Source organism: Chelonoidis abingdonii, chromosome 9 (assembly GCF_003597395.2).
Source record: "Chelonoidis abingdonii isolate Lonesome George chromosome 9, CheloAbing_2.0, whole genome shotgun sequence".
In the NCBI taxonomy this organism is placed as follows: Eukaryota; Metazoa; Chordata; order Testudines; family Testudinidae; genus Chelonoidis; species Chelonoidis abingdonii.
Genome location: NC_133777.1, coordinates 10,888,017 through 10,914,792, shown reverse-complemented (window position 1 = coordinate 10,914,792; position 26,776 = coordinate 10,888,017). Strand labels below are relative to the sequence as shown.

Below are 26,776 nucleotides of genomic sequence, written 5' to 3'. Positions count from 1 at the left end.
GAGCGAGGGGCCGGGTCTCCGCGGGAGCGAGCGGCCGGCGCGGGGCTGGGGGGGAGGGTACAGGCCCGCGGCTGGACCGAGCGGCGCCTGCGCTGCGGCCCTGCTGCCGGACCCCCGGCCGGCTTCTCGCGAGAGGCGGCGGCTCAGTGGGAGGAGTCGGGGCTGCTGCCGCCGCTGGGAGGCTCCGCTAGCCGAGCGGCTCCGGGCGGAGGTGAGAGCGGGACCGGGGCGGGGGCTCCGGCCGGGCGCTGGGATGGAGCCGTGACTCTCCCTAGTCAGGTGCGAGAGGGTCCGCAGCGTCCCACTCCCTTCCGGGCACAGCTGGCCAGAGGTGCCGGGTTCCTCCTTCCATCCCCCGGGGTGCAACGGCCCCCTCCCTTCCGGGGCACAGCTGGCCAGAGGTGCCGGGTTCTCCTTCCATCCCCGGGGTGCAACGGCCCCTCCTTCCGGGGCACAGCTGGCCAGAGGTGCCGGGTTTCTCCTTCCATCCCCGGGTGCAACGGCCCCTCCCTTCGGGCACAGCTGGCCAGGGGTGCTGGGTTCCTCCTTCCTTCCCCAGGGTGCAACGGCCCCTCCCTTCCGGGCACAGCTGGCCAGGGGTTGGGTTCCTCCTTCCTTCCCCAGGGTGCAACGGCCCCTCCCTTCCGGGCACAGCTCGGGGCCAGGGGTGCCGGGTTCCCATCTCCATCCCCGGGGTGCCAACAGCCCCTCCCTTCCGGGCACGGCTGGCCAGGGGTGCCGGGTTCCCATCTCCATCCCTGGGGTGCAACGGCCCCTCCTTCCAGGCACGGCTGCCAGGGGGGTACTGGGTTCCCCTCTTCATCCCCGGGGTGCAACGGTCCCCCCTTCTGGGCACGGCTGGTCAGGGGTGCCGGGTTCCCCCTTCCATCCCCGGGGTGCAACGGCCCCTCCCTTCCGGGCACGGCTGGTCCAGGGGTGCCGGGTTCCCTCCTTCCATCTTTGGGGTGCAACGGCTCCTCCTTCCGGGCAGCTGGCCAGGGGTGCCGGGTTCCCCTCTCCATCCCCGGGGTGCAACGGCCCCTCCCTTCCGGGCACAGCTGGCCAGGGGTGCCGGGTTCCCCTCTCCATCCCCGGGGTGCAACGGCTCCTCCCTTCCGGGCACGGCAGGCCAGGGGTGCCGGGTTCCCCCTTCCATCCCTGGGGTGCAGCAGCCCCTCCATTCCTCTCTGGGCACAGCTGGCCAGGGGTGCCGGGTTCCCCCTTCCATCCCCGGGGTGCAGCGGCCCCTCCATTCCGGGCACGGCTGGCCAGGGGTGCCGGATCCCCCTCTCCATCCCCGGGGAGCAACGGCCCCTCCCTTCTGGGCACAGCTGGCCAGGGATGCTGGGTTCCCCCTTCCATCCCCGGGGTGCAACGGCCCCTCCCTTCCGGGCATGGCTGGCCAGGGGTGCTGGGTTCCCCCTTCCATCCCTGGGGTGCAGCAGCCCCTCTATTCCTCTCCGGGCACAGCTGGCCAGGGGTGCTGGGTTTGCCCCTTCATCCCCAGGGTGCAACGGCCCCTGCCCTTTGAGCACAGCTGGCCAGGGGTGTTGGGTTCCTCCCTCCTTCCTCAGGGTGCAACAGCCCCTCCCCTCTGGCAACAGCTTGCCAGGGGTGCTGGGTTCCCGTCTCCATTCCTGGGGTGCAACGGCCCCTCCCTTCTGGGCACAATTGGCCAACGGTATGTGGTTTGCCCCTTCCACCAGGGCAGAGGCTGGCTTCCTGCTACCTCTGGGGTGCAGCACACCTGACCGTCCCCTCTAGGCACAGCTGGCCATCAGTGCTGCCGACCCCAGGTTTATTTCCATGCATTTAATGCTGGGTCGGTTTTGTTAACGTGAATGCTAACGGCGAAGCTCAGACGTACCAGTTCAGTTCCTTCTTCAGCTGCCCAGTTTCCTGTCATTGATCTTGGTGGGCCGCGTATGTGCAGAGGGATGGCAGTGCGGAGGTGACTTGTTGTGCCTGCAGCTGCACTCAAGGCAGAAAGCCAGGTGCTATGGGTGAGGCTTTCAGAGGGCTCTGTGTAGCCCAGGGTGCCCCTGGGAAAGCACAGAACGGGCTAGGAATGCTGCTGGCCACGGTTCCAGGGGACTCTGGGCAGTATCGGAGCCTGAGTCCAGCCGGGGCTCCTGATATTAGCTGGCAGAGAGTCGGGAGGAAGATAGTGCTGTGGATATCAAGGGTGCTGGAAGCAGCTGGCTGTCAGGAGTGGGGACCATGGAGAGTCTCTGTTGATCTCTGTCAAACCCAGGTGTTGGAACTTGGCATTAAAGCAACTTTTACACTTGTGACTGGACTTGCTTGATACAGTTATGGGTGGGTGATTTTCCCTTTATGTAGTCCAGCTGTACTTTATCACTTTGGACCTGCTATATTCCCTACCTTTCGTGTGTATTCATCCGTTTGCCTTTTTCCTTCTTTGCTTGGCTCTGAACAGAAATCAGTAGAAGCTAGAAATAGAAGCAAGATTGCAGAGTAATAGCTGGGGAGGAGTGGAAGTGCCTATGTGGAGACTGGGTTTTATGTTTTGTCCTTGATGGGTAAGGCCCTAGTCTTATGATATGGGAATCTGTGGCCCTGAATCTAGCCCAATCTAATCTTTGGACTTGATTCACCACTCATTAGACTGCTGTAAATCAAGTGACTCAGCTGAAGTCAATGAAGTTACTCTGGTTCCAAACCGGTGTGGAGAGACTCTGTATTTATACTGCAACCGTTAAAGGGTTAGCTCAATGCCTCACTACCCTATATCAGGCTAATGAAATGAGATATTTGCAAGTCTGGCTACAGTTGGGACAACAGATCTGTAATATTAGGTCTTTAAATAACTGCATGGGTTTAGCATGGAAATTTAGAAGGGATCAGAAATCTGATAAAAGATAATCTGTATCAACTGCTATTTGTAGTAGGTCATGTATCTTCTTTTCATGCATCTAGGCCCTGGATGATGAGACCTTTATGTAGCCCACCCCTTCACTAGTGGATCAGCAGAAGGTATACTATGCCTAAAAGGGCTGGTAAATTCTTTTGAAGTTGTAATTCTTTTCTGTGGCTAAGTCCTAGAGAAGAGATTCTCAAACTGTGGTCTGCGGACCACCAGTGGTCCACAAGCTCCTCTCAGGTGGTCCGTGGATAGTTTCCTCTAAGGTGTGCGCCTGGGCGGCCGCACACAAGAAAATGAAGAGCCACTTGCCTAATTAGTCCAGCCACGCAGGCTTGACTCCACTAATTAAGTGCCTGGACCCTGGAGAAGATGTGCAGGTAAGGTGAGGTGGTGTCCTTGTGGGGAATAGGGAGTAGGTGGGAGGGGGCAGTGGGGTGAGAAGAGAGGGTGGGGGGCATTTGGAATCTGCAGGGCTGCAGCGGCCAGAGAAAGTGGCGACTTTCCCCAGCTCCAGGGCTGCTGGGGAGAGATGGCCCTCTTTCCCAGCCCCAGTTCAGGGCTGCCAGGGTGAGAGAGAGAGAGACAACCCCCTCCATCCTAGTCCCAGCGATGGGGCTGTTGGAGAGAGGGAGAGACACCCCTCCATCCCAGTCCCAGCTCAGGGCTGCTGGGGCGAGGGAGAGACACCCCTCCATCCCAGTCCCAGTGAGGGGGCTGTTGGAGAGAGGGAGAGACCCCCCCTCCATCCCAGTCCCAGCGAGGGGGCTTTTGGAGAGAGGGAGAGACCCCCCCTCCATCCCAGTCCCAGCAAGGGGGCTGTTGGAGAAAGGGAGAGACCCCCCCTCCATCCCAGTCCCAGCGAGGGGGCTGTTGGAGAAAGGGAGAGACCCCCCTCCATCCCAGTCCCAGCAAGGGGGCTGTTGGAGAAAGGGAGAGACCCCCCTCCATCCCAGTCCCAGCAAGGGGGCTGTTGGAGAAAGGGAGAGACCCCCCTTCCATCCCAGTGCCAGCAAGGAGGCTGTTGGAGAGAGGGAGAGACCCCCCTCCATCCCATTCCCAGCGAGGGGGCTGTTGGAGAGAGGGAGAGACCCCCCTCCAGCCCAGTCCCAACTTGGGGGCTGCTGTGGTGGGGAAGAGAGAGAGAGAGAGAGACGTCCCTCCCCACCCCCACCCCCGCACCTTCCCAGCTCAGGGGCTGCTGTGGCGGGGTAGAGAGAGCACATCAATCGCATTAGAAAGGTAAGACTACTGATATTAAAATATGAGTTGTGTGCTTTTCTTTGTAGAACAAAAAAAGTTTATTATTAAGGAGTTTTTTTATATAGTGTTTTTATCCAAAGCTAACGGTACAAACAGCGTTTGGAAAGATCATTAAAGTGGTCCGCTGAGACCCTCAGCAATTTTCAAGTGGTCTGTGGAAAAAAGAGTTTGAGAACCATGGTCCTAGAGGATACTTGAGTGGTGCAATCATCTTCCTCCATAGTCCTAGCCCTGGCTGACTGGGGCGTGTTGGAACTCTGCACTTTCATGTGCAGGCGAATAACATGTTTGTTTCAATACACTGTGTAATGGGTTTTGTAACTCAGTTGTGTCTTTCCTATATTAGCCCAGGTCATTTCCATGGCTTTGGAAACTGGCAGTCGCTAATTGATCTTTAGGAGTTGGTGGTGTGGTGAATGGATGGGGAAATCCCCACTCTGGTGTTTTTATGCTTTTCTTTTTCTCTCTGACTCTTAGGGTTATAATTTTAAAATAGCCCATTTGACATTTTAAAAAGTTTTCACTATTGAGTTGGGACAGGGTATTAACTAGCCTGAGGTCTGTGCCCCCTCTCCTGGCCTCTAAAGACCAGAGAACAGCAGACTTTGATCAGATAGGACAGAAAGAAAAATGGTAAATTACCATTTTCCTGGGAAATCTTTGTTTCATAAACATGTGGGCTGCTGCAAGCTAGTGTTGCCATCAGAACTTGCTCTTTGCTAACCCACTTAACTACTAAGCTATAAAGCTACTAAGCTATAAAGCAATTTATTAATTGCTCTGAAACCCAATAGGCAAAGTCTCAGTACGGAGTAAAATATCACAGCTGTAAATTATAAATGCTAAAGCTATAAACACTTGAAAATTGGCCTTACAAAAGGGGTTTCTAGTGTAAATTCAGACAATATGAATTGCAGCCTTCTGCAACCCTTCTCTCCCCCGCCCCCCCCCGCCGCCCTGGTATATAGCTCACACTGTGCTAAGTTGCGATAGCAAAAAAACTTACTACATGACCCCAGGAGTGGGGATCGAAGCCTGAGCCCACCCAATCCCTGCCACCCTGGGGGAGGTGTGGTGGGGGGGCAAAGCCCCGCTGCCCCGGGGGGAGGGGTAAAAGCTGAAGCCCAAGGGCTTCAGCCACAGACAGGGGGCCTGTAATCTCAGCCCCACTGCCCAAGGCTGAAGCCCTTCAGCTTCAGCCCCAGACATTGGGGCTCGGGCTTTGGCCCCTGGCCCCAGCAAGTCTAAGCCACCCCTGACGACCCCATTAAAACAGGGTTGCGACCCACTTTGAGGTCAGCCCACAGTTTGAGAACGGCTGCACTAGCGTAAGCCCGATTTGTCTCTGCACTGGGGTTTGTATCAGTATGACTATACTGATGTAGTTGCACTGATGCAAATTTATCTTGTCTAGACAAGCCTTTACATTTTTGCAGTGTGGGGGAGAAGCAGTTTATTTTGAATGTTGGGAAAATAAGCAAAATTCTTTCTTGGTTTTGGCTGAGTCAGCACAGTCCTGGTCTGACTCTGATGTCGGAATCTGCTGAGTTTCCCATCTTGGAGAAAGCAGATCCTCAGCACTGAGTAGGTCTCAAACATTTTACACCATATATTGAAATAAAAACCTGAAATGTGCTTGACTAAACATATCCCACTGGAGGTTTGGTGATTTATGAGTCAGGGGGCTGGATGGCTCAGGTGATGGACAGTAGAGTTCCCTGGCAGTCATGGGGGGAAAATGTGGTAAGTCTTGGCAAAAAATGCAAGCGACAATTTTTCTAAAGTCTCATGTCCTGTTATATCATGCAAGCCCCTTCCCCTCGGCAAAAAAAAATGTTAAAGGACCAGGAACAGAAGAAAATGAGTCATAGCAAGAGCTCTTAAGCCTCATTGATGAGGGCCTGGCCTGCATTTTCAGCTTCTCTGGAGGGGAAAGTGTAACCAGAAGTCCTAGGAGTGGGGAAGAGGGGGTCGTGGAATCCATTGCAATAATAACCACTGGAGTCAGTGGGCACCGACCCCTATGACAAACACCCTGGCTCTGTGCCACAGGTTAGGAGCCGCTATCTCTGGTGGTTACTGTGGCATCTGTGACTATTGTCATCTGAGATAAATAGCCATGCTTACTAATCAGAGGGAGAGCCAGTCACTGGTTCCAATCCAGGCCAGGTCAGTTGTAGCTAAAAGTTATCACCATCCAATGTCTGTTAACTGGCCTGTATGAAATGAGTTTGGTGCTCAGCCCAGGTCCCACTTGGAAGGCATCCACGTCACAAATACCACCACCTTAATTGGCATTGAAGGATGTTCTTCCTGGCATTCTCAGCTTTGAGACCAAAGGTGGCACGGGCCATACAGTGCGAACTCCCTACTCACCTGTAGAGGTTGTCTCTTCCAGTTATGGCTCAGGCACCTGTCTCAGACCCCTGATCTCTGTGTGTATATACAGATACCTTTAGTCTCCAGTGCTTTCAGCCTGGCATCTTTTATTAGTACTAAAATCACACTGACACTGAAAAAGAGAGAAAATAAGAATTGACAGAATGTGTTTGTTTTCCCCCTGCATTAGTTGGCTTAGTTTAACTAAGTCTCATTAAGGGTTTCTGATAGAAATCCCATCAGTGAATATGGCACTGACCGAGTTAACAGGAGAGGATTTGGTTTGATCCTCTGTTGATCATTGCTATGTATCTTGGAAAATCAATCTGTGCTCTTGCAGATGGTGTGCTGTACCCTGGAAAGCAGGCTTGACCCCTTGGGGTGGGGTGGGTAAAGCTGCATGGATTCAGTGGCTTTCAAAATGAACATCCTTCCAATGATCAGAGGGCTGCGAGTGTTTGTTACAATGCTAAACACTGTGTTTTGGTAAGGCTAACACTTCCATTACTTGAGAGGGGGCGTCCTGGCATGGGAAATTTCACTGTAGTGCTGGCAGGCTGCTGTGTCTGCACCAGGTTATGGAGGGTGATTGGTGTAGAGTTTGCAAGTGAATGATTCTCTTTGGAACATTATTATTATTATTTAATTGCATCCCAGTAGTGTTGAATGCCTCCAGCCAGGATTGGGGGAACCACTATTCTGGGCACAGTACACACCCAGAATAGAAAACAGTCCCTTCTGCAAAGAATTCACAGACCTACCGACAAGCCAGGCCGACACATACAGACAAACAAAAAAAATGCAATTTGCCAAGCAGCAGCATTCCAAATCTCCCATGAATGGGCTGAGACTGCAAACCTAAGTATTGACATATAAACATCCACGTAGTGGCATTGGAACAATTTGTATAATGAGGGTGCTGAGAGCCATTGAACCAAACTGCAAACCCTGTATAGGATGGAAACCACTTCAAGCCAGGGCGTGCTGCCATGCGCCCAGCACACCTAATTCCAGCAGCCCTGCATACACACACGTTACCGTTTACCCCTTTGCATCTTCCTAGGCATCTCTGAGATCCACTCAGTCCTCATCTTAACTGACCTCGCCTAGAGAATTATTGCTGAGTAATACCTGCCACCTTACTCTTCAGAATGGAATGTATTCTATCCTCTTCCAATCCCTGCTGACGTACAGAACAAGAGGCTGAGTCCAAAACCCATATCTCAATGCTTGGCGCTACAATGCAAAGCGATAGATCACCAGCCACTCTTGGTTGTTGGCCCTTTCATACCTCATTAGTGCAAGCAAATGCATTTTAAAAAAATCCCTAAATTGTGCATTTTAAGTGTGTTTGGACAAACTGAGCTAAAACGCTGATTCAAAGCTCTAATCTTTCACTGCTCTTCTGTTTATTAGCACGTATTTAGCCTAGTCCTAATGGGGTAGCTCAGTGGTTAGATCCAGGGGCTAGGTAGTGAGATTCTTGCGTTCTAATCCCATTCTGTCACTGACCCACTGTGCCACCTTAAAGGTTTCAAGAAAACACTCTACAAATACATTAGAAGCAAGAGGAAGACCAAGGACAAGGTAGACCCGTTACTCAATAAGGTGGTGGTGGGGGAGGAATAACAACAGAAAATGTGGAAATGGCAGAGGTGCTTAATGCCTTTTTGTTTCGGTTTTCACCAAGAAGGTTGGTGGTGATTGGACGTCTAATGTAGTGAATGCCAGAGAAAATGAGGTAGGATCAGAAGAGGGTAAAATAGGGAAAGAACAAGTTAAAAATTACTTGGACAGATTAGATGTCTTCAAGTCAGCAGGGCCTGATGAAATGCATCCTAGAGTACTCAAGGCGCTGACTGAGGAGCTATCTGAGCCTTTAGCAATTATCTTTGAAAAGTCATGGAAGATGGGAGAGATTCCAAAAGACTGGAAAGGGCAAATATAGTGTCTATCTATAAAAAAGGGAAATAAGGACAAACCAGGGATTTACAGACCAGTCAACTTAACTTCTGTACCAGAAAAGACAATGGAGCAAATAATTAAGCCATCAATTTGCAAACATCTAGAAGATAATAAGGTGATAAGTAACAATCCCATGGATTTGTCAAAAACAAATTGTGTCAAACCAACCTGATAGCTTTCTTTGATGGGTGACAAGCCTGGTGGATGGAGGGAGCGATAGACGTGGTATATCTTGACTTTAGTAAAGCTTTTGATACTGTCTCGCATGACCTCATAAACAAACCAGGGAAATGCAACCTAGATGGAGCTACTATAAGGTGGGTGCAAAACTGCTTGGAAAACCGTTCCCAGAGAGTAGTTATCAGTGGTTCACAGTCATGCTGGAAGGGCATAATGAGTGGGGTCCCGCAGGGATCAGTTCTGGGTCCAGTTCTGTTCAATATCTTCATCAATGATTTAGATAATGGCATACAGAGTACACTTATAAAGTTTGTGGACGATACCAAGCTGGGAGGGGTTGCAAGTGCTTTGAAGAATAGGATTATAATTCAAAATGATCTGGACAAGCTACAGAAATGGTCCGAAGTAAATTGGATGAAATTCAATAAGGACAAATGTAAAGTACTCCATTTAGGAAGGAACAATCAGTTGCACACATATAAAACGTGAAATGATTGCCTAGGAAGGAGTACTACAGAAAGGGATCTGGGGGTCATAGTAGATCACAAGCTAAATATCAGTCAACAGTGCAACACTGTTGCAAAAACAAGTGATCATTCTAGGATGTATTAGCAAGAGTGTTGTAAACAAGACAGGAAAAGTAATTCTTCCACTCTACTCTGTGCTGATTAGGCCTCAACTGGAGTATTGTGTCCAGTTCTGGGCACCACATTTCAGGAAGGATGTGGACAAATTGGAGAGAGTCCAGAAAAGAGTGACAAATGATTAAAGGTCTGGAAAACATGACCCAGGAGGGAAGATTGAAAAAACTGGGTTTGTTTAGTTTGGAAAAGAGAAGACTGAGAGGGGACATAACAGTTTTCAAGTATGTAAAAGGTTGTTACAAGGAGGAGGAAGAAAAATTGTTTTTCTTAACCTCTGAGGATAGGTCAAGAAGCAATGGGCTTAAATTGCAGCAAGGTTTGTTTAGGTTGGACATTAGGAAAACTCCTAACTGTCAGGACGGTTAAGCACTGGAATAAATGGCCTAGGGAGGTTGTGGAGTCTCCATCATTGGAGATTTTTAAGAGCAGGTTGGACAAACACCTGTCAGGGATGGGCTAGATAATACTTAGTCCTGCCATGAGTGCAGGGCACTGGACTAGACGACCTCGCGAGGTCCCTTCCAGTTCTATGATTCTGTGCTGCTTTGGATCACATGTGGGAAAGAGGAAGCGTGCTTGTCTCCAGGGTACATGTACCCAGAGCTGTGTTACTGGACTTTGTTGTGGAGTTTTCCTACTGCGCCATTTTTGTTTAGTTTACAACCCGGGGAGGGGTTTGCTTGCTGTTTTTTGTTTATCCTGATTCATCTGGATGGGGAGCAGTGTCTCAGAGCAGGTGCTGACCCCATGCTGACTTTGCATGCCAACAATCCCACAGCTTCGCTCTTGGCTTCTTTAGATTCTTCCCTTCCCTGCAAATTTCCCATATGTAGAGAAAATTCACTATCGATATAAAGGGCCTCGTTGTGTGGATGGGTGCAGGGTTAAATTGGTTTAACGCTGCTAAATTCGGTTTAAACGCATAGTGTAGACCAGGCCAGAGTTTGTCTAACCAATCCCAGTCTCCGTGCCCATTGGGTGTGGTTCAGCACATGAGGTTCCATGAAGAATCCCCTCCTAGCCATGAATCCCAATACGCTTCAGATGTTGTATTTTAAATCAAATGTACTGTTGCCAGGCGCTGGTCGGATTTGGCCGATGATCTTTATTTTTAATTTCTCTCCCTTTACGACATGGAATTGTTGCTGCCCTGAGAGGCCATGTGTGTGTGAACTGGCTGGCAAACAGCCTCAGCATTTTGGGAGGAAAGAAACCCAGCACTGGTTTTGAAAAGGCTCCTTTCAGAGCTACTTAATGTGCACAAATGGTTTTGTTTTCATAACTGATGTGGATATGGTTTGTTTTGAGGCTGTTAAACAGAATGGAGATGTCAGCAGAAAGGGCTGCTTTTGTGTTTCAGGGGTTTTGGTTTTTTAATTGGTGCCTTTCTCTGTTGATAGTCTAAATGCTCTTCGGGAGTGAGATTGTGCAGTTAACACCTTTTTATTCACCTTCCTAAGTAACATCTCATCCAAGAGAGAGGTTTTAAAATAGAAAAATGATTCTTTTCTCTGAATATACTGGGAACCTTCTAACCACTCTAATGAGTTGCACTTCCCTGGCCCCTGCCTGCCTGCCATCCATCCAATGATCTCAAAGCGCTTTACAAAGATTAATGAACTAAACAGCATAATTACCCTGTTATAATACTCACCTACATTGTACCTACTTTACAGGTGGGGAAACTGAGACAGGGAGGCCAAGACCAACATTTTCAAGAGTGGTCACTTATTTTGGGTAGGTCAGTTTTTGGGAACCCAACAAGAGGCTGGTTTCCGTAAGTGCTGAGTGCCTACAGCGCCCGTTGGAAGTCAGTGGGCACTGAGAGCATTCCAGGTGCCTTGAGTTCTAAAATCAGAGGCCACTTTTGAAAATTTGGCTGCAAGTGACTGGCCCAAGTTCCCACAGGGAGCTGGGAATAGACTCTGGATCTCCTGACTCCTGGCCTTCTGCTTTAACTGCAAGACCATTTTTCCCTTGGCTGCCAAGCCAAGCAACCTGCATTGCTATCCTGCTGGCTGCAAACATGACTCTGCTCAGTTATCTTCCAAATTGTTTTCTTTGTACATGTGCATGTAGTGCTATTAATATCAACGAAGGGGACGCATCATGTATATTTTGCAGGAAGTTAACTTGTGCGCAAATGCTCACAGCGTTACTGCTACTTGTAAGCTCTTTGGGGCAGGGATCATCTATTTGTTCAGTGTTTGTGCAGCACCTACGATCATGGGCTCCTTGCCATGACTAGGGCTCCTAGGTGCTACAGCAATTCAAAGCATAATACTAATTGCTTATGGGTTATGAATTAAATTTTCAAATGTCACCAACTTAGTCCCAGCTCAGTTATTTGAACTGTTGTCCTGCCCTCACTAGTCTGAGTTGACCTTCATGAAAGGAGCACTGTCTAAGATGCTTCTAAGGTCCTTTAAGGAGCAGAGAGAATGGCTGAATAGTCTTGATATACTGCAAGAGGGCAAGGAGAAGACTTATTTGCAGTTGATCGTGGGATGGGGGGAAGATCAGGAGTGATGACCTTTGAACGACACTAATCCCCAAAACCTTGGTTTTGTTTACAGAAAATAAATAGAATTTTAGGGGGAGAGGGGAAATCATGAAACTTAAAAGTAAATAAATACATTGGTTTCCATGCAAACAGTTTGGGTTTTGTGAGAGCTGAATGCTGCAGAATCCGGCTCCTGCATCACAACCAAGACGTGAAATTGACAATAAACAGAACTGGCCAGTTTCCCCGTCCACGCTGAGTGAGGTGCAAAAAGGCAACTCGGTGTCTCTCTCCCCTCTTGCATATTATTATTGATTATTTGTATTACAGTAGCATCTAGAAGCCCCAAGTGAGATAGGGCCCATTTGTGCTAGGCACTGTACAAAGCTATTGTAAGAGAGAGCCCCTGCTGTAATGATTCTGTAGTCAAAACAGACAGAGAGTTAACGGGAGGGGGAACAGAGGCCCAAGGAGGTCAAGTGACATGTTAGGGTCACACAGCGGGTCAGTAGCTGGTGTGGGAATAGACCATGGAGAACCTGAGTTCCAGTCCAGTGTCCTATCCACTGGGCCATGCTGCTCTGACCCTTTGTCTGTTCCTTGCTCCCTCTTACCTTCCATTAAGCCACCAGAGAGGCTTTGCTTGTGGGGCAGTCCTGAGCTCTCAAGCTTTTTCCCCTCTGCGGGTCTGACTAAATGAAGAGCTAAACTGGGTAGGAGCTGAGGTCACTGCATTCAGCTTGCTTGGCTCCCCAGCCCTCACCTTGCATGTATACCCTGATTAGAAAAAATGCATCTGTGCTTGGGAGTGGGGTATACAGCTATTTCCCTTCCACAAACCTCCCTCTGGGACCATGTGTGCAGCTAGTGAGGGGAAGTTAGGAAATCTGGGTTCTGTTCCATACTTTGACACAATCTATGGTGACAGACACTGAGCGAGTATTTTAACCTCTGTGCTTCAATTTCTCTATCTGTAACTGGATAGCACTGCCTGCCAAAGGGTGTGTGAGGCTTAGCTAATATGGCTTGGATGCTATCAGAAATGCAAAATATGTTGGGCCAGACAAGAGGCCCCCCTGCTCAACACATTCCAGAAAAGCAGGACAGGTTTCTCTTGGCTGGAGCAACCCTGAAGCTGCATGATCTCAGTAGTCATACAGCCAATGTAAAACCCTGAAGAATGTTTAATAGGATTTTTATCGGGGCCAGGTCCCTTTATAAATTAGAGGCAAGTTTGGATTAAATCATAGGAAAAACTCCTTGTGGCAAAAGCAAATAGGGGAGTAATTGCCAAGAGAGGTCACTGAGTTATCATCCGTGGGATACATTCAAACAGAGATTAAATAAAGCATAGCACTGGGCCAACTCACAGTCCATAGAGAGAGATGAATTTTGACCTCTGATGTCCCCAGCAATGACACCCTTCATGCCCGTTCACCTGATCGAATCTCTATTTTCCACACAGTATTGTGACTTTAGGAGAATCTGAATGAAGGAGGTCAGACCACGTTATGGGATTGCTAACATCAAGTGTTCAAAAATCATGAGGCAGGCCCCCGACATGAATAATATTGGTTTAAAAAAATTAGTTTAAAAAAATAAATTCTGTCTAATTTTTATGTTCTTTCTGCTTTTTGAGACTTAGTGGTTCATGTTTACAAGCTTCTCTCATGAGGGCTGGAATCTTATTTTTATTTTTTTGTAATGGAAGTGGGGAGTCTCAAGTAATCACATGACTCTTGGAGCAAGAGTCCTTAAGAAAAAACACCAACTGTTGCAACACTCACAATAAAATTGCAGGAGATAACTGACTTTGACTCCAACAATCCTCTAATGTAGCCAGAGCCCTCTCTTGGCAGGGCCTGTCCGCACTAACCTGTCTGCATGCAGCACCGTGCCTAAGAACCCAGTTACTTTCACTTTCTGATCCCCAACCGCCTGCAACTCAATAAGTGGGGTGGCAGCAACTGGTTATGCTATCGACTTGTATGTCTGATGCTGGGCCACATCAAGGGGGAAGGCCTGCATTTAACCCCATGAGGGCCAGTGGTCTGTGTATAGTTGGGTGGGAACAGGATGTTTCATACAGCACCTGTCATACAAAACCTTACGGTGAGGAGTACATATGGCTACATGGAAGCCGTTAGCCTGCAGAGTCACACTACATCAGAGTGCTCAGGAGACTGACTAACTTTGTTTTTTGTACCCTTCCAGGCTCCTTGTCGGCCGCACAATGTGGTATCTCAAGCACCACTGTGTGAGGCTGAGGTGAACTCAGGAGAGAGAGACCACCCTAGCAACAGCCAGGATGACCAAAGCACGGCTGTTCCGCCTCTCGGTGGTGCTGGGTTCTGTCTTCATGATCCTGCTGATTATCGTGTACTGGGACAACGTGGGGACGGCTCATTTCTACCTGCACACGTCCTTCTCCAGACCTCATGCCCTGGGCACTCCACCCACTGCTGCTCAGGATGAAGATCATGAAGGCTTGTTGGACGTGGATGAGTTTTTAGAGAAGCTACTGAGTTCTGGCCTGAGGCAGAATGGCCCCTTGAACAGAAAGATGGAGCAGGCCCCACTTCAGGGCTCCAGCAGGCCTGTCTTGGGCAACCTGGAGGAGAATGTGAGAGGCTATGACTGGTCCACCCGCATTGCCAGAGTGAGTCTGGACCAGGAGAAGCTGCAGGCTGAGCGTCGGAGGACACTGCGTGAGTTCTGTGCCAATTCCAGCTTCGCCTTCCCTGCTAAGGAGCGTTCCTTTGACGACATCCCCAACTACGAGCTGAACCACCTGATCGTGGATGACCGCCATGGCATCATCTATTGCTATGTCCCCAAAGTGGCCTGCACCAACTGGAAGCGGGTGATGATCGTGCTGAGTGAAAGCCTGCTGGATCAGGGTATCCCCTACCGGGACCCCCTGGACATTCCCCGAGAGCACGTCCACAACTCCAGCACCCACCTGACTTTCAACAAGTTCTGGCGCCGCTACGGGAAGTTCTCCCGCCACCTCATGAAGATCAAGCTGAAGAAATACACCAAGTTCCTCTTTGTACGTGATCCCTTCGTGCGGCTCATCTCTGCCTTCCGCAGCAAGTTTGAGCTGGAGAATGAGGAGTTCTACCGGCGCTTTGCCATACCCATGCTGAAGCTCTACTCCAACCACACCAACCTCCCCACCTCTGTTAGCGAGGCCTTCAGGGCGGGCCTCAAAGTCTCCTTCCCTGACTTCATCCAGTACTTACTGGACCCCCGGACAGAGAAGATGGCCCCTTTCAATGAGCACTGGAGGCAGGCTTACCGCTTGTGCCATCCATGCCAGATAGACTATGACTTTGTTGGGAAGCTGGAGACCGTCAACGAAGACGCGGCTCATCTGCTGCAGCTTCTCAATGTGGACAGGCTCCTCCACTTCCCCCCCAGCTACCGGAACAGGACTGCCAGCAGCTGGGAGGAGGACTGGTTTGCCAAAATCCCTCTGGCCTGGAGGCAGCAGCTCTACAAACTTTATGAGGCTGATTTTGTACTCTTTGGCTACCCCAAACCAGAAAATTTGCTTAAAGACTAAAAGCAATTGGAAATGGGGGGAGGGAGCTTACCAAAAATATTTAAAACTTCACAGTATCCTCCTCTTAATCTCCCAACCCAGGAAGATAAAATTAAGTATATTTTTTTCTACTCATCCCCTTCCAAATTTGCAAGAATCCAGGATACTCCAGCCAGCTGTTCATCACCAGAAGACCCTCTCCCCTCCCTTTGCAATCAGAAGACTTCCTCGTTCACGCTGTCGGCTGTGTCCTTCGGTCCCTTTTTATTAATACTTTTTTTAAATTAATATATTTAAAATATTTAATACAAATTGCGTGTGGTGGTGAAGGAAGAGGTGGAGTAAAAAACAATGCCCCTGCCCTTGTGTGTTGTCTCAGTGCTGTTGTGTGCTGTGGCACCACTTCCAGGAGTGCCTGGGGTTTACAAAACACTCGAGGCTAAACTCAGAGCTGGTGTGTGCAGGCACTGCCCCGTTGATCTTAGGGCACTTGTCCCTGCTTATGCCGGGTCTGAATTTGGCTCCCAGTAGGTTAGATTGAGCACGACGTTGCACAGCTGGAGTGCAAGCATGACAGAATGGTGCATGGGGACCAGAGCAGGTGACTGGTGAATTGGCAAAGGCACGTTGGGGAAAGAGAGCGGATCCGGAAGTGGGAATGGGACACTTGGTGCCTAAGAGTTAAAGACCCTTTCTTGTTTCAGGAAGAAATTCTCTCTGGGCCTGTGTCAGTATATAGGCATCGGCGGGAGTTTCACCCATAGGAAGTCCAGATCACTTATAAAGCTTTTTTTCCTCAGCAGTAGCATGGCAGTTCAGTCAAACTGCGTGCATGGTACGGCTGTGTTAACAGCATCCTGTTCTGTGGTAACCACGTGGGAGTGGGCTGTTATCTCATATCTGCCACTGTCAGTGCTCTGAGGCTGTACTCCTTCTCTCTTTTATGTGGTCGTTCCTACCTCTCCACGTGCTTGTGTGCTGAGCTTGCTCCTGGATGATGCCATCTGCAGATATCAGCAACCAGGTTTCAAATAAACAAAAAGCAGCTAGACAGAGAACAGCCACCTGGGAGCATCAATCCATCTAAGTCCGGGTGTTTATTTTTAGGGCCAAGCTCCTTGACCCTATCACTGGTCTCTAATTCAACACATGCAATCTCTAGACATGTGACACATTCACAGCCCCAAACTCATTAAGAGAACTTGGCTGGGGTGCGTGGCTGGGATACTTGCTGCCAGATGAGTGTTAAAGCAAAGCAGAGAGGTGTGTTGCCATTGCTCATGACATGATGGCCTAGTCCCCTGACTCTCTGTTTACACCAAATGATTGATGTGAGTTTAATCATCTGCTTTGATGGACACCGCTGCAGCGAGGATGGTTTCTTGCTGTGCCAGAGGCATGTGGGCTTTTCCCAAAGGAAATTTATGCTTTTAGAAATATTCTAGTCTCTGGCTGAATCTTTCTTTCATCGCTCTTACTAAATAAGGACTTGCCATCCAGCACTCTGGATAGGCTGGTGAATGTTTTATGGGCTACAATATTTAACCCTTTCACAGGCCTGTAAGGGATATTGGTAACTTAACTGTTGCTCAGCTCCTCAGATGCTACCACCGTGCCTGGCCTCATGATCTTACCTTATTTCTTACCTTTATTCATTTTCCTTCCAGGGACATCTGCAGGCAAGGATCTCTCCTTCCGCCTTCTCTGGCTCTCTCCAGCCTCCTTACATATTCTTCTCTCCGTTGCTGCCTCCCAGATTTTCTGATATTGCCTGCCCTCCCCTCCATTCTGCTAGATATGCTCCTGGCTCCAGTTCTTGATAAATATTCAGCCACTGCAGTAAACGTGTCACCTGCCAATGAAAGGTTAAAACCTCATGGCCAGACTAAAATGGAGGGTCTGATTCTGATCCTGCCTGTGTAGTTACACCAGTGGGAGACCAGAATCAGGTCCTCAAAGTGTTTTTCAGCCCTCCATTGCACTGGAGTGTTTGAGAGTGAACAGAAAAGGAAGGGTTAAAGGGAAGCGACCATTTCCAAGCTTTTTTTTTTTTTTTTTTTTTAAATCAAGTCTGACTTCATCACTTATTAATTTTTTCAATCCCCAGCAAATTGTTGTGAAGTTGAAAGATGCTCAAGAGTCTCATCTCTCTTAATGAGTAGTAATGAGGGTCTCTTGATGATTCCCAGCTCCTTAATTTCTGGAGGGCGGGGTGGCTAGAGTCGGTCAACACTGCTTTTTAAAAATACATTTTGGATGATTTCATCCATCTTCTGGGCAATTATTTTTTTTACCCTGGTGAATTTAATGGGTGTTAACTATTTGTGGACATGAGAGGCCGGGAATGTAATCCAGACTTAGTGCCAAACATACCATAGACAACATATGCCGTATGAATTTCCTCCTACTTCCCCCACGCAGTCCACTGGGGTCTCAGCTAAGATCACCAGAGGCACATTGCTTGATACAGACAGAGTAGAAATGGGTTGCTAGGCGGTTGCTGTTGCGACTGTTTTCGTTAATGCAGTGTCATGTTCGATGGCAGTGGGCTGGTTTTGCAATTGGCGGGGAGCTCATGAAACAGTTGCAAACCCCACGTTGCTGACGTACAGCAAGATTTGAATGGGAAACTACTCCACCCACTCAGAGCCAAGTGGTATTTCCCCAGAGAGATGGGGAGAGGTTCTCCCCTCCACTACAGCTTCTGTGCCGCATTCCGGAGGCACAGCTGGCCAGGGGAGATTATCCTTGGTCCTGAGTCATCCCCACACTGCCTCTCCACCCCTCCCTCAAGCCCCAGGGGTGAGAGGAGGATGCCAGGGGAGTCGCCATAATGTGGCGTGCTAAGGAGATTCTGTGCTGCTCCAAGTTATTTAGCAACTCTTGGAAGGCTGCTGCAAATGAGAGCAGCATGAGGCTCTCCAGTTTATGCTGGGGGCCTCAGCAGCAGCCCAGAATGACACAAGGGTGGCACGGAGACCCCTTTGCCTTGCCACCCCGGGCTGTTTTATTTTCTGCTGTGCCTGCTGGAGAAAGAATTCCTGCATCTCCCGCTCCATAAGTCTAGGATGTGGCTATGGTTAATTCCATTTTACTGCGTGAAAGCTCCTTGGAGTCGGAAAAGCCAAGTAGCAGGATGACTGTCCCAGTTGGGACTGAGGGGGACGTCTACACTTGGCGCAAGAGGCATGATTCCCATCTCACGTAGACATGCTAGACCTCGAGCTAGCACACCAAAAACAGTAGTAGGGGAGTGGTGGCACAGCTAGCCATGCTGAGTACTCATTCATGGGCTTCAGACACAACTAGCCCGTGCTACAGTGGCTACACTATTCTTAACATGCCAGCTCAATGTGAGGCTATCTGATGAGCTGGGAATCACCCCACTAGCTTGTAGTGTAGACATAGCCACAGGCCTGTGTACCAATGGGAGTTTAGGGTGCTCAGGACCTTACGGGGCAGAACAATAAAGTTTGACATTTGACCTTCCGTAGAACATTCATCTGGCAGGAAATGGCCTCAATTTTCAAAATGTCTGTTCATTGCTGCTGTTTTGCCTCTTCTGCTCTTCTGCCGAGAAATTGTGGTTAAAAAGCCCCAGATTTATACAGAAAGCACCAAGAACCTTGGGGTGACACAGCTGTGTTCCCAGAGCCGAGATATGGACTGTCCTGCTTTGTGGCTGGATGTGAGTTTAAGCCACACGCTTCTTGGACTGTTCTGATGATGCAAATGGGGGCTGTGGGGAGTACAGCCAGGCATGTTTTTTCCAGCTCCATTAGAAACCCAGGGAAACCAGGCCTAGCAAGTGGAAAACGATTGATTGGAAGGGGAAGAAATCTTTTTGAGCACCTGTACTGATACTGTAACCAATAGAGGGGCTAAAACCTTGGCTGACTGCAGTGCCTGAGACAGCTGTGATGGCAGTACTAATTTCCTGGGGAATATTGGGTGCCTCCAGGCCACCCCATTCAAATGTATGAGTAAAGTTGGCTTTGTCAGATGCACTCCATGTTTAAAGTAAGGTTTGCCCATGCTTGATCACCTGCCCGAAGCTGGGCTGCATTTCTAACTGGACTGAGCCTGTGAGTAGATGCATGAACATACAGGGATTTTATAAGGAACAGTCTGACTGAAGAATTCCAAGACGTGTAACTGAGACCATACACGGTGTCAGTTTAGCGTCTCAGCTGATGTGTTCCATGCAACCGTGCCGTTGCACATGCCATGATGTACCGTGCACTGCTGCAGCGTGATGGACACAGTCTGATCCTGCAGTCCTTACCTACCTAGCGCTCCCCTTGAAATCATTGGAAGCTCTAGGTAAGGACGGCAGGGCTAGACCCACGTTTGTGAAGTTGTGCAGGCATTTGCCTCACAAGTTATGTTTGTATAAATCCCGGCTAAGGGCTTGATGTGTGGATTATGTCTGTATCTCAGTTGGCAGCTGCTTTAACCATTTAAGATTTACCCGGCTGCTGAGTTAGGGGGAGGAGGGCAGAGTAGCCATCCTGATAGCAAAGGACAAACGTGGGGTAGATCTGCTGACAAACATGAGACTGTGAAACACAAAATTGCGACCGTGCCCTTGATTTCCTGATGGTGGGGTTCAGAATGAGCATCAGCCGAGGAGGAATGCCAGTACTGAAGGGGTGGGGAAGAATGTGGGGGAAGGGGGGTTCTTCTTGCCTAAGAACCTTTGCCACAGTTAGCAGATACATCTCGTACCTCAGCAGTACGAGATACAGACAGGACATGAGATGAAACTGGGGAGGTGGTTGTGTGTGGTGACTGGAAAGTGATCATCTGAGTAGTTTAAAAGGCTTGTCCACATTATTTCCCCTAGGAAACTCTCCAACCAAGGATAACAATGAATGGAGAGTCCTGGGTGGGTGAGGAGAGGGGAGGATCATGTGTATCTGAGAGACCAAAGGGTGAGCGGCGCACTTGTAATTTAACCACAAAGAGAATTAAGTCAATGTGTAGATTAAGGATGCAGTTCCCAATGTGGGAGTGCAAGGTTTGTCATCAGAACAGCTTGATGGGATTGGGAACAGTCAGAAGAGAGATTTCTTTGTGTGAGACCTTGCTGGGAGCCACAGCTAAATTGGTGGGTTTGTAATGAGATGCTGCAGTCTGATAGCAGATAACTGGAAGGGGAATGCACGTTTCAGGACAGCAGATGTGGGCTGCAGATCCTCTCATTTTTGGTCCCAGTGCAGGCCAGGGCAGCAGGGATAGAAAACCAGTGCCAGGTGATGGCTGTGATGGCTCAGGCACAATAAACTTGCTGCTTGCAGTCCTGTTCCCCACCGAGAGCTATCCACAGCTTCGCTTTCCCTGGAGCGTGAGTCCCTGAATGAGTATATCTCAAACATCTTCTTTCAGGAACATTTGGCTGCTTGAACAAGGCTCTGACCATTCCACCTTGCACTTTAGGTCCCTGCTCTAGAATGGGGCAGTGCAGCCCCTCCCCGTCCTCTCAGAGTGAGAAGCCTGAAGCTAGTTAAACTACCAAAGAAAACACAGCTCTGCCTTGAACTAAGGATGAAATGTTCAAGGGAGTTTTATTTGGGCAAACTGCTATTACCCAGATGTTACTAGTAACATAAGGCCTTAGAGAGCAATAAAGGCCTACTAGAGATGGGGGGAGCCCTGTGCATGCATCTGCAAAGATAATGCTGGGCTTTGAAGCTGGCCTTCAAGGATGAAAGGGTTAGGAGGGTCTCTTCCAGCACTGGCACCTGTGAAGCGTGGGGAAGAGTCTGTTATCCCAGTGGGTAGGAGATTTGCTCCCACTCCACCATGTCTGCACCAGACTGCCATTGCCGCTGCAGTGTGCCTCTGGCTTGTCAGTACAAGGACGTTATTAGAAACTGAGGTCTAATTCTTCATTACATGAAGACATCTTGCGCAATTCTAGCGGCATATAGGAGCCTCGGAGTGAGTGGAAACTACCTCCTGTGCAGGGGGCAGTACCTGGCTGGCCTGAAGGCTCCCTGTCGTCTGCCCCCATTACTGAGGTGGCTCAGAGTGCACTGCACTATGAATAGTTCGTGTTTTCCAGGAGCAGTGGGAAGCAGAGCACAAATTAAAGCTGCCATAAAGCTCCAAATATGGGAACGCAATGGTGGTTTAAAGCTACGTTCACCCCCCATTTTCTGCCTCCCATCCCTGCAGGATGTAGCTGAGAATTGGGCCCCTGGTTGTCTTTGTCTTTGTAGGAGCTAAAGGCCCCCCAATACCTACTTGGTGTTAGTTCCTTCCCGACAAGTAAAAACTTCCCAAGTGCTCCGTCAGCGCACCCTCTGGTACCTTAAGTGGGGTCGCCTCCTTTGTTACAATGCTTGTTATAGAGACCTGATGTCACACCAGCCCTGCGGCCTCTGCTTAATCTTCTGCTCACACTGGATTTACCCTGGAAACCCTTCAAAGGGCTAAGGGAAGTGCCAGTTCTAACAGGACCCTTTGGTTAATCCTTTCTCAGGAGGAAGGGGGCTCTTTTCTGCTTCGGGTTTGCTTTTGCAGCAGGTTCCTTTCCTTATTCCATGATATAGTGAATGTAAGGGGGACAGGCCTAGCAGCAGGATCATGCAAGTATCAAGACTGGTGTGTGATTTTTTGCTGTGAGGGAAATGTTAGATCTGGTGCCCTGGCCTTAAAAAAGCCACAGGAGAGAGAATTCTCCACGTGGAAAGCCATTCTGGTTGTGTGGGGAGAGAATTCCACTGAGGCTGTCACAAGGTTCTGGCAGAGTCAGGTCTCCTTTGAAAACATGGCATTTTCTATAGCCATGGAGCTGAATGTTTCCACCCTAAATAAAACCTACGTAGTTTAACACTCAGCCACACTATGAAGGCCCGGCTCCCCAGGGCCCAGAGCACACAGTTTCCCCAAATGCAAAGGTACCGCTAAACTCGAAGGAGCAGTGCTGTATGCCCAAAGTGATGACCTGCAGCTAAGTCCCATGAGTGTGCCAAAGACCCAGCAGGAGGGTGCCAATGCAGTTGGCAGAGGAGAAAGTGGCTTTGTGCAGTTGATGGTTCCTTTTCTACAGAATAAATCCTGTTTTCCGTTGCCTCAGTGTCACGATTTGTTCTCTCCTGGTGGGGAGCAGTGAGTGGGGTGTGGGAGAGGCTAGTGCGTTCAGGCTGTGGAAAGCTGCTGTAGCATTTAGCAGAGAATGGTGGTCTTTCTGGCGGCTTGTTTGAGCCATCCTGTCAGCCTGAGGTGAGAACCACACCCCTGCTACAGAATTCTGCAGGATGGATCCAAAAAGCCTATGGGAAGGAGATTGCTATTTATATCTCTGGGTTTCGTAGAATAATTTCTGTAGAACCCTGTTGGTTTCATCTCTGGGTAAGAGTCTAATAGAATTTCATGGGGGTGGAGGAAATATGTAACTGGGTAGTCGAGCGATAAGTGCTCCCCTATCCAACTCTGACCCTGTTCATTCCACTGTGTATAAGCTCTCACCAGCCATCTTCCTTGTTGATGCATATGGGGAGCTTTGCTTCTGAGAATGGGGAGCTGAACCCAGGCTTAGTTGGCAGAGTGTGACAGCAGAAGCTGCTGGTGCAAACACAGCTGAGTACAGGCCCAGACATTCCTAATGTGGACATCTGGTTTGGCCAGCAGTAGGTCCTAAGGGGTACGTGTATACTGTGTCTTGGATGACTTCCAAGCTACCCCAGATGTTTAAGCAGCAAAAATGAGTTTCCAGGCTTCATCTTAGTAACCAATCCCTCTCCCAACCTTTGGGAAAGGTGGGGAAATGCTGCATAGTTCTGCCTTTTCCCCAGTGCTACAGGGAAAGGCAGAGGGACTAATCCTGCTGCAGATGTTACTGATCACTGTAAGGGGCCATTGCTTTTTGTCTTTAATATTTCCATATTTTATCACAGACCCTTGCCACTAAAATGATCAGATCTAGGCAGGATCCTGGTGCCAAAAAGTGTCGGCATCTAATGTCTTTTCACCCCAAGTCAGATTGGAATGCTTGACAGATAAGAAAAAGTCACAGTGCAGTGACTTGACTTGTCTTTTTACTTGCCAAGCAGATGAATAACGCACAGGCTCGGAGAGCTGCTCTTTGCAGCAAAGAAGCTCCAGTGTCAGTGTTTATTTCCCTGGGTTGCAGGAATTCAAAATGTAGGGAAGAAAATGAGATTGGAAAAGAGTCTTGTTTTGTTTGGACCCCGGACAGTTCTCTGTGGAAACACGGGAGGGGCTCTGGGGATAGCAAACAGGCAAGAAAACCAATGTGTCAAAAGGAGGTCTGCAGCCAACAGAGTGTTCAGCAGGGAATGGAGTGGGGCTGGGGTTGTGGGAGGTTGACAGGAGGCTGAGGAGGAGGAAAATCAAGAGGGCTGTTAAAAACAGGGTTACAGCTCGATGGATAAACACTTTTACACCACGCTGTAGTAATGCTTAGTGAGGACGGTACCTATGCCAACAGCAGAGCTTCTGTCAGTGTTGGCAGGGCCGACGAGAAAGGGGGGAAACCGGTACAAATTACTGGGACTCGGAGGTCCGGAAGGGGGCGTGGGGCCTGGCTTCCCCGGCTTCGTTGGCCCTGTTTAGCCGGTCTGCCTTGGCTGGGGGAGCCGAAAAAAATTTTTCACCGGGGCCTGAACCTGCTCTCAGCGGCCCTGAGTGTAGGTACTTCACCTCCCAGTGGTGGCTATGTTGATGGGAGATGCCCTCCTGTAGACATAGCTCTGTCTACACTGAGGGTTAGCTTGGTATAACTGTTGCTCAGGAGTGTGGATTTTCCACACTCCTAAGGATCATAGTTTTACCAACATAAGTTTGTAGTGTAGACTAGGCCTTAGATGAGCAAGAGGGAATATCAAGAAAGCATATAGAATCTTGAATAGCATCAAGGCTTATGCTTTTTAAGAGCAGGGAGCCGAGGGCAGATGATAAGGAAATAGCATAGAAATTAACTAATTAATTTGAGATGGGTTGGAGTTTGCCAAAACATGCTGCACAAAAGCTGAGGATTTGGAGCAGCCAGCCGTTGAAATAGTGATTGTTTTAGCAGAGATGGCTGGGGCTTCCAGACCTTGGAAGTGAAGAGCAGGTCTGCAAAAAGCAATTTACTCTGCCAGCAAGTCGAGGGCGTTTCTCATCCTCATTGGAATCAGAAGATTCCCTCTGACAGCCCAGCTTCTCCAGCCTGACCTGCAATAAGCTCAGTGTTTGTGGCACTGGTCTGCTGGTCTTGGAATTGCTGTGAGGTCCTAGGCCAATTCTGAAACTTCTCTGCAAGTTCCAAGTCCAAGCAGAGGATGAGCCTGTTGTTTAACCCAGCACCTTTGATAGGAATGAAAATGGCACAGAAAAATATGAAAAGAAAAAATCAAGCCAGCTTCTAGTGAGCTGTATGCTCCCCAGGCACTTTGTTAAAAGTAGTATATTTTAGGGTGGTTCAGCACCGTGGTCGGTTAGAGTAAGGGTGCCGGAGAGCTGGAGTTGATTGTATGTTATGCCACAGACCTCCTGTGTAACCGTGCGTATGTCACACAACCTTTGTCTGTCTGGTCTGTTTTTCTTTGGGGTAGGCTGATCTCTAGTGTAAACCACAAACATTTGTAGCCTGGAACAAATGTTTTGGAAGGGTCCTGACTAACTTTTACAAAGGCTTTAACTCCCTTGAGTTAATTAGCAATCAGTTAACTCAAAAGGTGTAGGCATGTGTATTTGTACAGTGCCTCCCACAATGGGACCTCAATCTTGATAATACAAATACATCACAGATCCTGGTTTGTGTTCCCCATGGATATCCCAGATTACAGTTTCCTACATAAACATTACAGACTGGTTTAATTAATCCTAGACCAGTGTGTCTTGCTTTGTCATTAACATCCTTCTCTTTGTTGTTGTTTCAGATTCCCCATCTTTATATGTATTTTTGCCTTGTGCAGAGACACACGCAGGGTAACAGAGTGCTCGGATCCCACTGTAACAAGCATGTCAGAAATGCCTGACCAGATACAGCGGAACTTCGTAAAGGGTGAAATTCATGCCTGTGCAAAAGGCAAACATAATTGAGGCCTGAGAATCTCTCAACAAATCGCCTGGGTCATAGACAAGCCTTGGTTTAGCTTCTGTGCAGGAGTGAATTTCACCTGGACTCCAAAGCTGTTCACTCCCTCACCCAAAATAATATCACTGTAAGCAGAGGGACATTGGATCTAGGGTTGCAATTAGTATATTGCAGTGCACTGACAAATGAGGACTTTCCTTCTACATTTCTACTGAGGGAGTTTCACTTTTCTCCATGTGCTGTCCAAATGAGTCTCCTTGTATATAAAAATACTCATGTCCTGGAAATGTTCAGATTCTGTAATCATAAGCTGCAAGCTGTTATTGCAATAGGCGTGGGAGAGTCAAAGCTGTATTTATAAGTGGGTGTGGACATTTCTCCAGCCATGGCCTTACAGCCTGGCTGTGTTTTTCCTGATTGAAACCGAGCCAGCATTAGCAGCCAAACATTAAACCAAACACGTCCATAGTAGGTGACTGCAGAGCTCACGATAAGGTTTTTCTTTCAGGGACTTAGGTATTGCTGCAAGTCCTAGTTTTATAGAGATTGGAGCCAGTCCCTGGCTCAGAATGCTGAAGCTGAAATCATATTGGAGTCAGACCTCAGTCTCTCCTCTTCTCTGTAAGACTCATCTTTCTCTTCTTGCATCCTTTTCTTGTATTCTCCCATCAAGTTGTAATAGCCATCACCATCGCACGTAGCTGGACAAAGAATACATTATACAGTGGGCCAATATCATCCCTGGTGTAACTCCACTAATACCTCCAGATCAGAGTATCGCTCTCTCCTCGGTATTCATTTTACATTGTCTGCACATTTGGGCTTTCCCTCTGCTGTAGAAACTAGAGTCATAGGGGCCTAGGTTGTTACACAGTAAAACATCTTGCAGCATTGATGAGATAGAACCCAGACATGTTGCTGATCCATACTGCAGCCTCGCACTTAGCAGAGATGCATCATGGATTAGACATGTATCTTAGCATACAGTTTAGGCCTCTCATATTGCACCACCTTACCATTGCTGACCATGCTGAACTGCTTTCCCCCAGCACAGCAGTTTCTAGTGCAGACATGACTTCAGTATCTGAGAGAGTGAATTTGTATGAAGATGATGCTGAGCTTCAGTCCTCAGCAAGTGTGAATATGAATTTAAGCAGTTTCCAAATGGTGTCCCAGTTTTTATTTGTTACATAGGTGTTTTTTTTTTTCTTGGGGAAGGACCATTAGGTTTGCCTACAATTCTGAACTTTCAGAAAGTTTGCCTTTTTTTTTATATCCAGTCCAGCTTGTAGCAATACAGCCCAGCTGCAAAGTTCACCTCTGAGCTGGGATGTTCATCTCTAATTTTGTCTCCGTTGTA

At 48.8% G+C, this 26,776-nt stretch overlaps 1 protein-coding gene and 2 long non-coding RNA genes across 4 annotated transcripts; 2 read left to right on the top strand and 1 right to left on the bottom strand.

Moving 5' to 3' along the window:
• Positions 1 to 147: 147 nt before the first annotated feature.
• Positions 148 to 15,727, top strand: CHST12 (carbohydrate sulfotransferase 12). Of its 2 annotated transcripts, none has more exons than XM_075069186.1 (2): positions 148 to 211; positions 14,033 to 15,727. In XM_075069186.1, the coding sequence occupies exon 2, from the start codon at positions 14,127 to 14,129 to the stop codon at positions 15,384 to 15,386; it is 1,260 nt and encodes a 419-aa protein (XP_074925287.1). In that variant the 5' UTR covers positions 148 to 211; positions 14,033 to 14,126; the 3' UTR covers positions 15,387 to 15,727. The 2 variants fall into 2 exon arrangements, with proteins under 2 accessions (XP_074925287.1, XP_074925288.1); XM_075069187.1 differs by having other exon boundaries at positions 164 to 279.
• On the bottom strand, positions 5,281 to 18,826 carry LOC142047303 (uncharacterized). Its single transcript, XR_012656492.1, has 3 exons — positions 17,739 to 18,826; positions 17,012 to 17,217; positions 5,281 to 6,659 (listed from the first exon to the last, which is right to left on the bottom strand). It is a non-coding gene; the product is annotated as an uncharacterized LOC142047303 (long non-coding RNA).
• A 749-nt stretch (positions 18,827 to 19,575) lies between these two features.
• On the top strand, positions 19,576 to 22,439 carry LOC142047304 (uncharacterized). Its single transcript, XR_012656493.1, has 2 exons — positions 19,576 to 19,688; positions 20,212 to 22,439. It is a non-coding gene; the product is annotated as an uncharacterized LOC142047304 (long non-coding RNA).
• Positions 22,440 to 26,776: the final 4,337 nt, after the last annotated feature.